This window comes from Megalops cyprinoides, chromosome 25, assembly GCF_013368585.1.
Source record: "Megalops cyprinoides isolate fMegCyp1 chromosome 25, fMegCyp1.pri, whole genome shotgun sequence".
In the NCBI taxonomy this organism is placed as follows: domain Eukaryota; kingdom Metazoa; phylum Chordata; class Actinopteri; order Elopiformes; family Megalopidae; genus Megalops; species Megalops cyprinoides.
In genome coordinates this window covers 3,859,226-3,878,258 of record NC_050607.1, presented here as the reverse complement: position 1 = coordinate 3,878,258, position 19,033 = coordinate 3,859,226, and the positions used below count along the sequence as shown (strand labels likewise).

The following is a 19,033-nucleotide window of genomic DNA, read 5'->3' as shown; positions in this document are numbered from 1 at the left end:
AGGCTGATTTGACATATGAACACCGTGGATGTTACGAATGCAGCAAAGTGGTGTGTTCACATTGACCAGACATGCTGCCTGTACCTCTGATTTGTCACTAAGCATGTCAATAAACATGTTAGCGTCTTTATTCCGACCTTTGGTGTCTCAGAAAAAATGGCATCTATAAATGCAACTGTGTTGTTTAAGCTTGCATCTTCTTTTCAGAGGGGTACAGTAAGGGAGGATGGTGGGCCCAGCTAACATGACAATCACATGTATTTTACTTTGACAGCTACTTTCTTACAGCTGAGTGACTGCTTAGCAAGCCAGGCTGTTGTCCAGGATTGCACTGTAGCAATTACAAACATGCAAACAGGACGATGAATGTGCACGCACGCACACACACACACGTACGTGCACACACACACACACACACACACACACACACACACACACACACACACACACACACACACACAAGTACGTGCACGCAAACTCGTGTATTACATGAGATTCAGCACTACAGGCCCTGAACATCATGTGCATTAGTTCGACCCTCAGTGCTGAGTGTCTGTTTTAGAGTGGGTATGTCATGTTTCCCCCATCTCCCTCTGTGACCCCAGAGGATTACATGGCCTCATTGAAATACAGTCTTTAATCTCCCCAAAGCCAGCACCACCAACACCAGTCTTACCCCTCAGCCTCACTCCACTCCCATGCTTAGCCATCACTTATGCAGATTTATTGCTGACCTGTGTCTAGACCCCCTCCATTTCACCAGTTTATCCTGCTCTCCAGTGAAGAGGTCACTGCTGCCCCTAAATCGCCCCATGCCATTAAATCATGCGTGTCAGGGCTGACGTATTCAGATAGCCTCACACACAACTGGAAACCCAAGTTATACCCGAGCGTGTAATCTTGCATTTTTATTGGCGCACCTAGAGTCAGCTCAAAACACTCAAAATGCTGATTTCTGCTTGATCTCTTGTTTCATTCTATATGCCTCTTTGCAAAAGTATTTGTGAGGATGCAATTATATTGTCTTTCGAATGCAGTGTAACATTTTACCATGCGTTAAAAGTCTTGAAGCATCCGAATCTTCTTTTGGTTCTTTTGAGCTGGTCACTTATATCTGAAACAGCTTCAAAAGTCTTGATTTAGTGCCCTGCCGCGAGTTTTTCATTCCACTGGAGGATATGTCATATTGTGCTAATTATTAAACAATATCCACGTGACCACTTGCATAGAACAAAATGGTGACATGCGATTTTAATCCTGGACCCTCACGTTTCCTCGGGTTCGCATTTCCCTGGGAATAGTTAAGTGGTTCTGCTTAAGTGGCTCTTTAATAGTCGAGCCAGTGCTTAGTACAGCCGCGTTGCTGTGGGCTGTGGGCGGCGCACGCTCCCAAACCCTTTGCGAGTACACAAGCGCACTCACACAGCCACACGCACCGCGAGTCTCCGAATCCGCGCATCCGCTCCGGAGCGAATGTCATCGAGACGCAAAAACGCCGTCGGAATGAATCAAGAATAGCATCTCCACGCACCTTGGGAGTTCTGTTCCCCTGATTCAACAGTCTTCTTCTCACCTGCAGATATTAATATATTTTGCGCTAGTCTTGGTGTTTGAGAGGAAGAGTATGGAACTGACTACGAGCAGGAGCTTTCTGCTGCTCGCCCAGCTCTTGCTCACCTGTCATACAGGTAAGGACTCGGAGTTTGCCTCTGTTTCTTTGTGTGTTCTACAACAAACAACACAGCGGCTGATAAAAAACACGTTTACTCCCTGGACCGATGGCATTCGGGGCATTCGAATTTGCGCTGCATTAAACACTGTTGTGTCTTGGAAATGTCAGCCGTGGGAACGCTTTACGCGTTAAATTAGGTGGTAAGACCATTCTTTCACATTTCGAGGAGGCTCCTTTGTGTCTCTCGAGTGACGGATTAAACATTTGGGTGTTTGATGATAATTGTACTTTACGAAAAATTACTCGCACAAAATTAGGAGTTCCACATCTGAGACGACATCTGAAGGAATTATGCGCAGTTTGATTATTCCGTCTTGAGTAAGTTAGCTTTTGTGAGCAATACTGGGATTATTGTCCTACTCTCCGTAACGTTGGTGACGTAAATAATATCTTTTCCCATATTGATTCTGATATTAATTAGAGGCGTACAACATCTCAAACCAAGTAACACATTTTAACAAGATTCTGGACAACAGACTTTGACTACGTGTACTTGAATGGAAAAACGGCATCGCATCCAACCTTCCATCAAAGATGAACATTCAACGTCATAATAATGAGTGTAACCCATATCGTTGCATGGTCAATCTCATTTTATTGAGACCAAACGTTTAAATTACACGTACAGTGTAGTCACCTGCTTGGATGTTTGGCTGAGAAATTATTTATTTAAAGGGTCCCTGGCGCATCCAAAGCGACGCTGTCAAATGCTTTGTGTGTGGTGTGATTAATAAATCAAGCGCTCAGGCGTCTTTTTTTAGGCAAATTACGCCCTTGACAGTCTTAGGTCGTCTGTTGACCATCACGCAATTACGCGAAATGGAACCAGAACCGTGCGTTCTGAACCTTGCTCCCGGTCGGTTTCAACGTTCCGGGCTGTGTCATCCTCACTTTTGCGAACCTCTCATACACTCGGCAGTGTAGACAGTGCATCTAGCCTGGAGTGGGCAGTTAACTTCACCCCTCTCACAGTCTATTGCTCCTGTGGAGAGGGAGAGCTGAAGTACCTCACCCCACAGGTGGACATGCTGGGTTGTCATTGGCATTGGGGGAGAGAAAGAGAGAGAGAGAGAGAGAGAGAGAGAGAGAGAGAGAGGGAGGGAGGGATAAAGTGATATGGTGACATGTTTCACTCTTTCTACAATGTTTGCCTATGCATGGATGGCTGGCCTGGCATACCCTCTGTCTTCCTCCTTCCACCCCTCTCTCTCTGTCTCCTCTCCTGCTCTGTTTCTGTCTTGCCCAGTCTCTCTCCCTCCCACTTGCTAGATTTATATTTGTCTGTCTGTCTCTCCTTTGAGTCTTTGCCCCCCCCCCCCCCCCCCCCCCCGACCTGTTGTGACAGTCCACACAGGTCCCTTGGCTCTCAGCCAATGATGCCCATGCTCATGATGGACCGGATAATTAATTACAGTGGTCAGGGGGTGGCCCGTCATGTGTCTAAAGGCACTGGCTGTAATGAGGCCGTGTGGGAGAACAAGAGGAGCTCTATTGACCGGCTGGTAAGGAGTTATTGATTTCTCACCCTCTCTAACCGTCTGTCTGTGTGTGGTCTCACGCTGGCCCTGACGGTGCTGCTTCTTGTTTATCCACAACATGTAAAATTAGATTGAGACTGAGAGCGAAGGAAAAATACAGATGAATATGTGTGGGAATAGATATAGAATTGGGTCATTATTTGTCAGGTGTGAACCATGAAATATGCTTTCTTGGTGCAGCATATACATTATTGAACATTTTGCACATCCAGCCAACATTTAGTCCCCAATGCATAATAGCCATGTAACGCTAGAACGTACACCGGGTAGTGAAAAATGAAATGCCCATTTTCAAGATACATAATCAGATCAGTTACATAATACAGCAAATGTGTGTATGTGTGTATAGAATATGTAAAGAGAGAGAATGTATAGAAATTTAGAAATATTTTAGTAGTCTTAAGAAAACATAAGTTTCAGAGATGATATGCCTGCTATGTCTCTCATTGAAGAATGTTATTGCACCTGAGAGGACAAACCTATAGCATTTAGACCGCTTCATAGTCCTTCCTGATCTGCTAAATGTCACAGACTGATTTAATGAAGGGGTTTCTTCCTTTCAGATGACAGTCACTCAGGCAAGTATTGTTTGTTGATAAGTGACGTAGATCTTTGACGTCAGTGCCAAAAATTTTACAGGGCTGTGTCAAAAACATGTCAACCCTTTTCAGCAACGATGTCACCATTATCCTGTAGGATGAAACAGAAGGAGATTACAGGCTTCATCGTCCGTTTGTAAGCCACCTTGAATAGTTTCAGCTATTGAAGGAAGTATCAACTCTGGTTTGCTTTTATAGGTGCCCCAGTTTAGGTTATGGTCAAAGTATGCTTTTCGATATCTGAAATCTTCCATTATTCCTTTCAATCCATTTTACATGTTCAGTGGAACAGTATCATTCAATAACTGGAAAACAAATGAAACAATTTGAGGTTTTCTGTAAAATGCATACCAGTGGCTGCTACTATTTACTGAACACACTCAAAGTTAATGCTCTGTTGACTGTTTTAATAATCCTTAATAGTCCTGTGAATTTTTCCTGGTTTTTATCTTCCCAAAGAGCACCCCTAGGTGTCTTTATTATAACTTTAGCACTCAGTGATGATATCGTGCATTTAAGGACTTTGACCACATCACAGGAGGCTCAGCTTCCATGGCTGTCGGGGTGGGTGAATGTCTGCCGTCCTCTTCCCGTGTGGTCTCTCTGAGCTCCAGCGGTTCTGCTTCAGCTTGTTGGCCTTGAACGTGTTTACAGTAAAAGTGCAACAAGTAATAAAAATCGTGTTTTGTTCTAAATTTCATAAAACAGCAAAGCTAGTGGTGTGGCAGAGGTGTTTAAAGAGCTTGGCTCATAACACAAAGGTCGTCACTGAAATGTAAGTGTAATTGTAGTAAATGTTTTTCCATGCTCACAGCATCTCACATTTATCCCTTATATGAACATACCTACACATGCACGTGTAGGCTCAACAATTTAGCTTTTGGCAAAGTGGAAGCAGGAAGTGGAAATAGAACTTTTGGGTTGTCATTTTCTCGACACCTGTGGGGACAGCTTCTCTGTTGGTGGGAAATGATTAAAAAAAAAAAACTCAAGATACTGGCAGGTTCTGGGGTGAGGCAACAGGGTAGGTGACCAGAAGGTCACTGGTTTGAGACCCAGCTGTTGTACCACTGAGTGAGGTACTCAACCTGATTTTCATCATATATCCATTGATGCATAGTATTAGTAATAAGTAAGGCACTGAGCAATGCACATTTAACTGTATAATAATGGATTATAATGGAAAAATGGGGGTAGGGCCATGGACTTGACTCATCCTTGAGTGCAACAGGGTCAGCCAATCATAGAGTAGGCCTTCACTGTTACCCACAGCAACAGTGGTTCCTGTGTCAGCCCTATCTCCAGCTAACATTTGCCTCTCCTCAATTAGGATATCACTTAAAATAGCAAGTCACTACGGTCCTCAAGGTCACCCAAAGACATCCTGTAACGGGAGAGGCAAATTCCAGAAGATATTAAGCAGTCTGATTTCCCTTATTAATCGCCTTCTCCCTTCTAGATCCCCTGAACAAAGACAATGACACTTATTTAACGCGGGTGAAAGGCAATTAGCAAACAGGGTTAATTTGGAGACCCCAGTGTCAGTTGCCAATCTTCTTCATCCTCCTCTAATATGCACCTATTTCAGTCAAACGGGAAACTGAACACTGAACTTGACTCTCTGGGGGATGAAGAGAAAATAGGAATAGGATGGGTTTTATATGAACTGCAGGGAGTCTCAGTGGGTGGCCAGAACTGGGAGCTGATTTGGGAATTTGACTTGGACACCCTGGGGTAAATCCATTTTATTAAAAAGACCCATGAGGTGAACCTGGGTTTGCCCTCTCATCTGAACAATGTTATATCTTCTTGCTCACTATCAGTGCCGATTGGTAAATTATTTGGTGATAAAGTATGGGACATGAAGGAGTTTATCATTCCCTCTCAGTTTTTTTTTCTTTTTTGGTGCTGTGTACTTCCTACAGTCTGTCCTGGGGCACTTGTTTTATGAAAGGATTTCCTGAGGAAGTGCATGCTGAGATTTGTCATGCACCTGCAGTTTGCTCTGGCTTATGTCAGTGGAGTAGCACCTATCCTCCAATCAGCACCCACTGCACTGTAGTGCACTGTGGGACTTGTAGTAGGGAGAAAAATAGCCATTGGCTGCATGCGAGTGTATCAGAGGATTTGGCTCTCTTCAGACCTCCTGCAGGACTGTAACTGAATCTGACTCTCCCGCATTACAGTTCCATTAGTTTTAATGCTTAACGCAGGTGAACTTAAGCATAGGGAATCAGTTATAACTCACTTCTCCAAAGAAGTGACAAAAGGTTCTTTCTCAGTTGAGGAAATGCAACCAGTGAGTTTGAAAGAAAAAAAAAAACACAGCTGCTCAATGGACCCTTCAAATAGAACAGAGAGCAGGCCAACCACAGCTGAAGTGGTGTAAAGCACTTTGGTTTCTGCATGTGTTTAGACTAAGGCTGTGGACGGCATGGACGTTGTTCCCTTACCTTTTCAAGTTTCATTTTTAAAGCCTCTCTCTCGAGAAAAATACTGCATCAGACGAGTCTCTGGGTAATTGTTTAGTGAAAGATGGGAGGGATAATTTAGTATAGATAAGAACATCCGTTGATAACACTTCCTATCAATGCCCTAGACTATAATTTGTGTTTGCCCCCATATATTTTAAAAACATCAGTGTGTTCTGAGAACATTGACAGACCTGTATCTGTGAGTGTGGACCACAACACAAACAGAGTAAACTAAACTAAATATATCAGCATAAGTTCAGTGTGTCCTCTTACTGGTTGAAGTAGTCATCACCGTGTATGACTGGCATAGAGTTTTCAGTCTGAATCTTCATGCCACACTAGAGGGGGAAAAAATCATCTTAAAGGATAGTTCCATATCTGTTGGTTTCAGAATCATATCTGAGAGATTAATTGTGTTATTCAGTTGTTCAGCATACGGCTGCATCCAAAAAATCTTTAAAGACTGCGATGACACAATCTTGCTGCTGTGCTTGTGGACTGTGGTGTAGAGATGCTACATGCTGAATGAGCTGTTTGTGCTCAGTGGTAGCTTGCTCTACTCAGGCTAAACACAGACCACACACAACTGTTCTACATGAGGTTGTCATGTTTGCCATGTTACAATGAATGAGATGTCATGAATAAATGGGCAAAAACAAAAGTAATTGCTCAATTGTGGAAGGGCTTCAGCATGTCAGACCAAGTCCACAGTTCAGATCCATTATCCTGTCAATGAGAATGTGACCAGTACAGTGTACGGCATGGATTCTGTTCTCTTTCTTTTCTGTCATTTCTGAAATACAATCCAGTTTAAGCATTTTGGCTTTGCTGTGGTGAAGAACACCCTTTTGGTCACTTAAATCATTTCCTTTTACAAGCTATACAGTTTGTGGTTTGAACATCTGCAGCCCTGCTGTGAATATTTAATGAATGCTCACACAGTAACGACTGAGTGAAAAGAAAGTGCTTGTGGATAAATCCAGTGTTCTCTTTTTCATCAGCTAAACTCAGCCAACAGCAGCAGAGACTGTGTGTGTGTGTGTTCATGTTTGTGTGTTTTTGTATTTGTGTGTTTCTGAGTTTGTGTGTGTGAAGTCAGAAAAGATGTTTGTTGTTGAGAAGGTCGATGGGCGGATTTGGCTCGGGGGGGGGGGGGGGGGGGGGGGGGGGGGAAGTGTGATTTCTGGGCCAGAGGGAGACAGAGAGTTTGGCCTTGTGCCGCTGCCAGCAATAATAACATAAACACACCGGTCCCAGCAGCCAAAAGAAGGGGGTTTGACTTTGTGTCCATGGTAATGACTGAGAGACCGGGGGGTGCCACTGTGGTGGGCAGTCATGAGGAGGCCTGCTTGTTCCATGGGACTCAGGTTTGATGCATCCTGCATGCTGATGGAGGTTTTGGCCTCCAGGCTTGTGCTCTGAAACCGCCGCAAAGGAAAAACATGGTCGTGTTTTAGGCCGCCGTGCTGCACATTGGCTTCGCAGATACTCTGATCTTCGTTGTGTGTGGATCATCTGATGCAGTATGCACAATGGGTGGGATGAGCCGTCTAGGCGATTTGAAGATCTGTTGGCCCTTAAATAGGGCCAGTAGAGTGTATTGCAGCAGCACTGGTGTCGTAGTTAAGGAGTGTGAGGAAGAGGGCTGATTGAAACCCAACCTGGTCGCGAGGGGGAGAGGCTGATTTCTGAAGTGGGGTTAAACCCCAGCTGTTCCTCTGCATTATCGTTCCCACGGTTACTGTATGTCCCGTCTCAGGTTCTAGAACCCGCCAGCTGGGTCATAATGCAGGCAAAGTCACATAGACCCACAGAGCTACCATGCATGGATTAGGACTAAAGTCAGTTCCGCATTCTTTACCTTTTTGAAGAATGCTGTTTAGTGCATTCCATTTAATCTATTCTAGAATGGTTTTAATGTGGTCAGCAGGGTGGTTGCCATTCCATTTTGACTTATGAACCAGTGCAGACTGGTGTGCGTATAATGTTTCACATTGCTCCCACTCTGAAGGATTTCTCCAGTGCTGCCTCTCTGGGCTGTGGAGGGGGCCCATCTTCCTGTCTGCAGTGCAAGGAACAGGTGTAGGCTTTGACATAATCCTGAGCAAAAGTGTGTCTGCTTGTGTGTATGTGTGTATGTGTGTGTGTGTGTGTGTGTGTGTGTGTGTGTGTGTGTGTGTGTGTGTGTGTGTGTGGGTGCATGCATGTGTGAATTAAATAGAGTTTGCCCACCAGCACAGTTGGGAACAGCTGGCCTCCCTGATGCCAGGGAGCACCCACCCACCCATCCAGCACCCACAGCCCAGCTGTGATATGTATGTAGCATATCTTCCCTTTGCTGTTTGAGGAATACATCACTCCTTTGATGAAAATTCCAGAGAGGATTTTCCCCCCTGAGAAGTAGCTCTGTGATCCGAGAAACGGACACTGGACGTACAGCATAATCTCGCACACATTCGCAGCCGAGGCCAAGTCTCTCCGCGGAGCCCAGTAATCCTTTTAGTCATCTTCAGCCTGGTTTTATACGCGCTCCCTCACCGGTGCGCACACAGACAGAGTCCCTCCCCACGCAGCACGCAGGCGAAATCCCTCTCCTTCAACGCCGTTGACGTTACACACACAAAGCCCCACAAAGCACCCAATCAACAAGCATTTTCCATTGGCAGAGTCTGCAGTTGCAGTACAAACAGAATTTTGCAGCATCGATTCCCTGTGATTGTGCAGGGTTCCTCTCCACAGACACCCTGGGGGTTTTTCTGAGTCTGTGTTGCATATTGCCGAGTGTATAGACTGCGTACACTGTGTGCCATCCATAAATGAAGCCATTGGTATAGGCTGTGCACACTGTATGCAGTACTAAACTTAAGCTAAGACGTGTACAGCGTGTTCGCACTGTATGCAGTCCTTGCCTGAAGCCGAGCGTCGGAAAGAGTGCGTGTAAAATGCGTTTGAACAAAAGGTGTTTGTAAAAGTTTGTTTGAATAAACAGGAAGCCAGAGATGTGCGAGAGCCATAAACGCAATGGCCCGTGGATTCAGGGAGACCAAACACTGCGTCTGCAATCCAGGCCAATTAACCTGGTCACGGGCCAGCACGACAAACCAGGCTAACGCCTGGCAGCCTCTCCGCATACACAGAATATTAACCGCTCTAAGATCGGTGTGCTGCTCTGTATTTCACGGGGGTCAATCAAGCAATCAATCATTTTATTTGGTATAGCGTGCTTTGTACTCATATTGTCATGGAAACCTTTACAGGGTAATATATTCAGAGGGGTGAAAAAAACAGGAAAAAAACGCAAAGTGAAACTTAATGGAAAAACTAAAATAACATTCTATGACCTCTTGTGAAGGGCGATTGAGGCAAACTCCTTGAAATACTTGACAATAGATGCGTTCTGTGCATATGAGTCATTGAGTGATTAATGAGTCAGTACGTGACAGTCAGTCTGCCATAGAGGGGTAAGGTCGTATGTGTGTTTGATTCCTCAGGGATGTGAGTGGATGCTTCAGGGAAGGCCGGAGGGCGAGTTTTGAAAGCAGGGGTTGATATATGTCTAAATGTTAAAAGAAACACAGACAGGAACATCAGGCTTTTTGGCTTTGCATAGAGGGACCCTTTGCCATCACTAATGATGTATTATAGCGGGCCTCTTCTTGGTTGTGCTCATGTGACAGTATGTGTTTACGCAGTGAGGGAAATGTCCAGTCGATAGCGGCGGGTTAATTAAGCCCACCCTCAGTCAAGGATCCAAACAGAGCTACAGAGGAAATGGGGGAACAGCCGTGGTAATGGGTAATTACACACTAATCACAGCGTAAAACCCCAAAGCTGCCAGCGCGTTCGCCCGCTCCGTGTCTCATTTCTCTGCCGGCGGTCCCGGAGAGGAAGCTCGCAGGCATGATGGGAAGTTTTGCGATGGGCGGTATGTGACACTGATACCGACGTTAATCGTCTGAGCCGAACAGAGTCACGGCCAGGGCAGCTCCAACGCCGAATGGGGAAGAGGAGTGGGAGAGAAGGGGCGGGAGACAGAGCCGGAGAGAGAGAGAGGCATCTGTTTCAGAAAGGAGACACGAGAGAGGAGAGGCAGGCGACAGGAGCTGGATTAGGGTGGGAAATTAGGAAATCTGTAGGTAGAGATCTAGAGATCATAGCATCATTACTGCATCAGTACAATCCAGCTCTGCGATGGTCTCCCTCGTGTGAAATGGGAATAAAACCTCTGGGCAAATCATTTCCAACCCATGTACCCCAGAGCGAACAGGTGCTGAGTACTCTGTATGTAAATGAGACATTTCTGTCCGAGAGCTTTTCTTCCTAAATAGCGTGCAACTGTAGCTTTGTGCATCCTGTTTTGAATTAATTATCCACACAGGAGACAAAAGCTGTTTACTTTAATTGTATTACCAGAAACCATTACAATGTGCCATTTCGAGTTAAACAACAAAAATTAAACAGCAAAAAGAGACAGACATGTAAGTGGAGAAGTTCTATTGTGTATTGTCCTGTAGGAATGGTTGTAACTTAGTGAAGACAGTTTGGACTTGGGTCAGGCCTGTCCATTCCGAAACCCATAGTTCAATGTTCACATTCACATTGGCACATTTATTCATTTGGCAGACTCCTTTATCCAAAGTGACTTACAAGTGAGATACAACACAAGTGAAAAACCATATGGAGTCAACAATATTACCAAACTGTATTTGTGAAGTGATAAAGTTAAAAACCTGAATCTGATTGCTGTTGGTGCACACTACATCATAGGGATGTTGCCACAATGTTGTGAGAATGTTAGACGTTGGCTAGGGTAGACGTAACACTGGGCAGCAGTGAGTAGACTTAGGACGGCTCTTGAAGGATTCTGGACCATTACAGCTTTGAATCCTGACGAGCCACTACTGTTATACTTCAGTGAAGCATCTAAATTACTTTAGTGAAGATTCTTATGTATAGTGGGTGAAATGTGAGCCATGTAAGCTGCTTGGGATAGGAGTATCTTTAAAGATGTGACCATTTCCAGCCTTTTACCAAGGTAATGAAGTCTTCAGACTGATCTGAGAACAGTATCCTGCAGGGACAGGCACATGCTCCAGTTTCTCCTGTGTGTGACAGGACCTCTCTCCATCCTCCCCCTGTGTCTTCAGGGAGTGAGCTGCTGTAGATGGGATTTTTCATCTGGGCCAAATCGCACTGCTGACATGCTGTTCCAGGACTTGCTGCGTCTCTGCTCTATTTGTGAACACACACACATACACACACACACACACACACACACACGTGCATGCACACATAGACACAGAAGCATGCACCCACACACAGGCATGAACACATGCATGTACACACACATATACAGGCATACACACATACAGACACACAGGCACACAAACACACACTCACGCAGATGCATATTATGATAGTTATAAAGGTGATCTTTACCTGTCTTATTTATGAAACGGGTTGGTGGAGGAAAAGAAAGAGAGAGATTGGTGACAGGCTTGGCTGAACTGATCCACAAAGCGTGACAGAATGGGCCCCCTAAGAGGATCTGTCAGTCTGGACGTGTGCCAGGTGGTTCATGGGAAGGTGCTCAGTGACAGGAAAAAAAAGCTGGATTTCATGGATTCAGACTGGTTTTATTAGCAGGACAGGAGTTATCCAGTGCTGTATTTTTGGACAAGGCCACATGAGACCAACCCTGCCTCCTCTCTTTGTCTCAGAATATAACAAGGCACCATAATTAGTTGTATAGTGGTAAGGGGCAGGACTCCTAACCTAAAGGTTGCCGGTTCGATTCCCCACTTGGGCACTGCTGTTGTACCCTTGGGCAAGGTACTTAACCCAGAACTGCCTCAGTAAATATCCAGCTGTATGACTGGGTAACATGTAAAAAATTGTAACCTATCTAAGTCACTCCGGATAAGAATGTATGCTAATTGCCAATAATGTAATGTAAAAAAAAATAGTTGCATTAGTACCCGTCCATTGCAATTATCATATTTTTGTTTAATGATGCTAACCATTATTTGCTTATGAAAGATTTACTGCTCTCTGTTTCAGCTGATGTGGCACATGCATACTTCAGAGGCCAGCGCAAATTCACCGAGGACATCGAATGGTCGTATGCAGGTAAGCACACATCAGCTGATCTGAGGTCAGTCGTGCTGCACAATGTCAGACCTTCCAGGTGATGTGCTCCCTTCCAAACGTGGCTCTGAGGTCAGTGTATCTGTTTGACGGTGACTTAGTTTTTCTCAATGGACCCTCTTCTTTTGCAGTAAACTTAAAGAGCGAACCATCCCTTCTTCATGTTTGCCTCTGTTTGTGTGCAGAGCCTGGTTGAAGCAGGCTTTGCTGGTGTCCATGCCTGCAATTGTTGGCAGGTCTGTCACAGCTGAAATATATGATTTAAATGCCTGAACACAGAGCTGTTCAGCCTTGGTCCTGCAGGCAGTGCTCTAGCAGGTTTAACCAGCTCTCAGCTCTCAGAGTAACTGCATAGCAGTGTTCATAACCTGTTATTACTATTGCTATGTAGTCCTTATGGCATGATCTGGGGTGGCTTACATAGCTTACATGTGTACGTGCATTTATAGCCATTTATTACACTTGACGGTATGATGCACTATAACCTTTGACGTCAGCCGCCTGACATGCAGCTGCGCGTGCTCATGAATGATTATGAATGCTGGTAACGGACGCTTGAGAATGGTAATAGGTGGTTTGTCAGCGTTGTTGTGCAATTTACCGCCGAGCTTAATAAAGGATTAGGTAAGTGTGCGTAAGACACCCCGAGGTGTTACTGTACTGTCTCGGGTGTCTGAATGAGCTCCCGAGTGACTTATTCCAGTGTTAGAGTGAATGGAGGCAGTGGGTCTACTCTTGCCAGTTCATGCACTGCTGAGCTGAAAAGCCGGGGCGCCTCAGTTTTACTCAATCCTGAAAAAAGAGTCATTCTGTCATCAAAAGAGTAGCTGAGGGGCCTGACTGGGCTTGCCCTGTGAAGCACTGACACATTGTGGAGCTACAGCATTCCCTTCCAAACACTCTTTTCGTCCCCCACCCTGAAAGGCAGGGATTTTACTCTGCATTGGCCTGCCTGACGGCTCCATGCTTGTCCTTTTTTTCACAGATAACACTGGCTGCGGTTTGAGGGTGTGGACTTTCTTAGAATTTTTGTGGGTGTGCGTTTGCTTCTGAAACGCAAACCCCAAAACAGCACAAGACAAATGCGTTGCATCTATACGTCACAGAACACACGGAAATCCAGGAAAAGGCTTGGAATTTGTAACTCAGAATATAACCCGAAGAAACATAAATACACCTTCCACGGTTCCAAGAAAATCTGAATTAATAGAAGTGTCTTCCACCTTATTTTATACCTTACATGAAAATAGGAAGTTGGTTTCTTCCCTGTCATTTTGTTGTCAACCGAGTTACAAGAAATCCTACTGTGTGCAAGTACGATATGGTAAAAAAAGAGATAAGAGGGGAAAAAACATAAGCTTCACAGTATCTCTGACATCTCTGTCTTAACCTGCATAAAATGAATACATGAATCAGCATGTGAGGGCTTAAATGGTGATTTGCAGCACAGTATGTTGCTAATGGGACATCACACAGCCATTTTTGAGCTTTTGAGCACAATTTGAGCGTTTTAGAGGATTCCAAATCACTGTCTTTGTCTGTGACATATTTCTGCTTTTTTATCGTGTCATATTTTTAGAACATGGAGAATTCCCTGGCTTCAAGTCCAGGCCTTTTTTTAGAAGTAGGACAGATGGGAAACTCAGCTCTTTGTTTTAAAACACTCACGAGGAGCTGTAGTTGAACAAACTGCAGGAGTCTTTGGGTTGTGAGAGGCGATGTAAAGGAACCAGCAGTGACCCAAAGGTGCCCAACGGCTCTCTTTCAGATCTCAATGTTCCTTCTGTCCTACTTGAAGCTCACTGCTCTGCAGGTTCTAAGAATGAGATTACCCCACTTTTATCAAATATAGACGCTCTGTGGTGTGCTACACCCCCCCCCCCCCCCCCCCCCAACTGTTTAAATTTGCCTGTTGAAATTTTAGAAGTAGAATCTTTACCGTGTGGGTGATTAAGTTTGTATCCTCTCTCTCTCTCTCTCTTTCTCTCTCCTCCCCTCTATCCCACCAAAACTCCTGGTTTTTGTGTATGGATGCCTCCTCAATCGCCCAGGGCAGCATCACAACAAACAAACAGTGGTGGGGTGACAGGAAAGGGGCACAACACACAGCACATAGTGGGGTGCAGATATAAACACAGGGAGACCCGGCAAACTGGGACTTTCTGTATTGCCATGACTCCAACTGCTGGGTAGCTCCCCCTGACCCCCCCACCCACTCTCTAATGATTGTCATTCATATCTGTTTTATTCACAATTTCAGTCTTCTCGGCAAGAGATGGTATTAGCAATGGTGGTATTTTTGCATTTTTAGTAGTATCTTATTCATGCATTTCTTACAATACACCAAAAGCACATGCAGATCGAATGGTTTTCCTGTGTGTTGCGCCCGCTTTTGCCACAGAGCCTGATATGTTTAGTCGAGCTGAAATCTCACCGGAGGCTGAGTGGTGGCATCTGAAGTTTTAATTGCAGTGATTTGGTTTGGTAGAGCTCCAGGAGATTTGACGGGGGGGGGATGCTGTTTTCGAGCGGCGCAAAACGCGCTCCCTCTGCGGTCGCCTGGATGTCACTCTCGCAGGGAGGGCTTGTTTGTCATATCCACAGTGATGCTGGAAGACCTCCGTGTCAATAGGAGCACTGAGGCGTGAATAAGGCAATTTACATGTGAATAAGATCACTTAAGAGTGCAGCTCTATGCACAGTTACCTAGAGAAAGAGGGAGAGGGAGAGAGACAGGAGAGAGAAAGATATCGAGAGTGAGAGGAGGGAGGGAGAACGCTCTGAGCTCAGATAAACACCTCAGCAGGCACTCAGACCTGCTGCATGTCAACAGATGTTTTCGAGCTTGCAGAACGATCTTCTGTGGGAACGACTCTTCGGAGGCGCATGATTTGTGTGTGCTCAATTTGCTGTGCGTGACTCCCTCTGAGATCTTCTCTCTGCTCCGTCTCTCTCAGGGCTATAGGCTGCGCTCAGAGTCCGCAGCAGTCGAACGGGGGTTACTGACCTCTCCACGCTGACCAATCAGTGTTGGCTGCTGATTATAAGAGGCAGGTCTGTCCCAAAAGTCAACATCCTCCCAGCGATTTTGTCCATAGATTTGATGTTCCTCTCTCTGGTTTCCACAAAATTGGGAAAGCTTAGGGCTGGGGTTGGGCTCGGAATTGGGTTTTGGGTTTGCATAGGGATTGGGTCAGGAATGGGGTTAGGGAAAGGATTGGTACTGAGGTGCCTACAGATGTCCTTTTGTCCATGGTTAAGTGTCTCAAGCTAAATACATAATAATAATAATAATAATAATAATAGTAATAATAATAATAGTAAACAAAGAAGGATAAAAAGATGAGGAAGAACACAAGGTTGAAGAAGGTGACAAAGATGTGATGCAGGGAATCAGACTCGGAGAGCTGTGGTGACTGACGAGGTGAGGGAGTGTGGGAACAGCAGACTGAGCGAGAGTGATGTTCTGTTTAGGCTCGGAGCTGTGCTGTTATAATTCCATCACTCACGGCCTCCAGAGCTTTCATCTGCTCCCGGTGTGTCGAGGAAGGAACAGAGGCTCATTATCCGCGGCGCAGGGACGTCTGTTTGTGTTTTTACACCGAAGGAACAATAAACAGCAGCTTTTCATCTTTGCATAAGTGCGCAGAATTTTTAATAATAAATGCGTACTGTTTTCTCCTATGATGCTTCAGGGAATTGCAATTATCACTCCCTCTACAGGTGTTCAGCGGCAGCTGAGAAATTAGCATGGCATAACAATGATCACTTGCATAATCATTGTTTGGTTTTGACTTGCTGTGTGCTTTTCTGAAGGAACTGGCAATCAACCTGCTCTGAGCTAAACTAACAAATATAAGGCTTAATATTCTTTGTCATTGTTCTGACCATTTTGTATAGACATAACCAGTAGAAGCTCAAAGCGAAATCATTCAGAAAGTCATTCTGATTTTGTACAGAGCTGCCCTTAAAATTATATAGTGCGTGAATGAATCAGCAAATGTTGGCTCTGTGAGAGTATCTGTTGAAACATTGTCTGTTGGAGGAGTGTCAGAGGTGGTGTCTATGCCCTGGAAAAGGGTACTAATTTCAGTCTGTTTTAGTATGAAACTGTAACAGGTAAGTCAGTGCAGACGCCTTGAAGCAGAGAGAGAGAGAGAGAGAGAGAGAGGAAACGTTCTTGCCCTGCAGATATTCCTGTGTGCAATTATGGTGACGGCATGTCATAGTATACACACCCATACCTACAGCACACGCACCCACACACACATTGCCTAGAGACAGGTAGTTACTTTTGGCCTGGACTAGTGACACTGCTTTGCAACCTTACTGAAATGTTGGAAGAGCGTTATGAGTGAGCTTGGAGACCGCCTTTGCTGCCTTTTTCCCCTCACGGCTGCGCTCTTACGGAAATCAGACACCATTCTGGCTCACTTCAGGTTGTGAGGGATTTTCTCTTTTTTATCTGCAATACTGACCAGTGTCGGCTCAGCCTTCTGCTAACTGCGCTGTAGGTAGGATCAGCCAGCTGTGTAGCTGTGATACCACTGCAGAGGAGGGAAGGGAGGAAGGAGCATGGTGACATCATTGATCACACCCATCATTGACCAAACAGCCAGACACAGAAACAGTATGGACTCTAGTGTTTTTTTCCCCAGAAGACCTCAGCCTTGGACTGCTGATGGGGTCCAGTCTGTTGTCTGGATCTGGGCGGATGGCAACATTCATTGTGATGTCATCTGCTCCGGCTCAGGTTGCAGGCTGATGTGATAGAAGAGCAGTGGTACTGCATTGGGTCGGCGGGATTTGGCTCACGCTTGTCCCTGTTTGCCTCTGTCTCCAGTGGGAAAGGCGTGTACTAGTCGCCTCTCAAATTCCTGCCTCAAGGAGGGTTCATCTCCAGGGAAGGGATGCAATTCCGCAAAGCCACTTCCTCATTTGTTATCATTTTGCAGAATACATGTGCTTAGCATATGTGTCGTTGTGTCAGTGTGTGCACAGGAGTAATTAGCTCTTCCTCAGGCTGCATATGAATCAGCAAGCAGCAATCACCCCCCCCCCCCCCCCCCCCCCCCGCCAAATCAGAGTGTGAGGGCTGAGTATGGCTAGTCCAGCTCCGTTAATCAGTGCATACATCCCCTCTTTGGGTTAAGGGCTGGATTAGGAGGATGATCCAGGCTGACTCCACACTCACACACATATACACGCGCGCACACACACACACACACACACACACACACCCATACATACGCATGGACGCCGCTCACTGTGCTCAGCGATACTCTGCTTACAGCTTAGTGAATAAGCCTCTTATACTAAACTCAATATACAGTGCGCTATATACCCAAATCTCATACAAATACTCAGTGAACTGCAGCTGTAGTGCTCACATCTTTGAGAATATGCCTCTTATTGCACACTCTTTCTATTTTAGCTTTTGCTGCTGACGTGATGTTGCTACTCCCCTGTACAGACTGCAGTACATTTCTGTTATTCGTGCATACCATTTTACTGTATTTACTACAACTCACTGTTGTCCTTTCACATTTCAGAGTTCTCACTTCATGATCACATGGTTTGAAAACATAATTCTACATACTCTTAATGAGACTCAGCTTTTTCTACCTTGTAGTAATGCACCTTGAATAGTGATAAGCCCTAGAATTCCAGCAAATGCTAATTAACATGCTCTTTATTTACTTTAATTGCTTTTCTTGAATCTGATGAGTTTTTTGCAGACCAAAAATACCATGAGTTGTGACCCTGTGATGAATTCATTAAGTGTCGATATCCTAGTGGACTTGTCTGACCACCATCCACTTGACTTCCTCCAGACCCCTATGCCTTCTTGTCGCCGTGGCAGCATCTTGTTGCCATGGCACCACTTGTCAAGACACAGGAAGAACATAGGAGGTCAACATGGCCTTGGTGTCTCTGTGTCACTTTGCTGTCACAGAGACACCAATTTCATGTGAGAATAATTTGGGGGGGGGGGGGGGGGGGTTAAGCACCTTAACAACTTCAAAGATTTTTTTTTTTGAGGCAAAATGTTAAGATGTCTAAGAAGAAATTGAACTTGTAACACGCACAATCACTCATAGGTTAGTATAAACATTTTCATCTGAAAGTATTTTTAAGGGTTTTTCATAATTTATGTGTTTAACAAAATATTCTTCAGAAACCAAGGTCACAAATCCCATTCCTGTAAAGGATAGATTTCTTCCAGAAGAAAAGTAGTGTAGTTTCCTTTGTAGGTGAACGCCGCTGGGAGAGAGGTAGAGCTTTGTGCGGGGCACAGAGGCACTGCGTGAGCTTGGTTTATACACCAGAGTCTTCCCAAACTGCTCACATACGCACTGAGAAGCAGCACATCTCCAACCTGCTTGGTGTGAGTCAGACATGCCATGTTCATGAATCCTGCATTCCTAAATGTACTTACAGTAGACTGTCTATTCTGTGTGTGAATATGACACACTTGGCCTGGGTGACAGATGACTCATTAGTGGTGGAGTTCATTAAATTGTGGCTTAATGCTGCTGAGAC

General features: G+C 45.1%; 1 protein-coding gene across 3 annotated transcripts in view; it reads left to right on the top strand.

The window, feature by feature from the left end:
* Positions 1–1,361: 1,361 nt before the first annotated feature.
* The window catches only part of LOC118771957 (receptor-type tyrosine-protein phosphatase zeta-like), a 41,932-nt gene continuing 24,260 nt past the window's right edge, over positions 1,362–19,033 (top strand). For all 3 annotated transcript variants that reach the window (XM_036520152.1, XM_036520151.1, XM_036520150.1), the window contains exons 1-2: positions 1,362–1,688; positions 12,404–12,472. In XM_036520152.1, the coding sequence (XP_036376045.1) occupies positions 1,625–1,688; positions 12,404–12,472 (133 nt within the window). In that variant the 5' untranslated portion in view covers positions 1,362–1,624. The remainder of the gene's footprint in view (positions 1,689–12,403; positions 12,473–19,033) is intronic.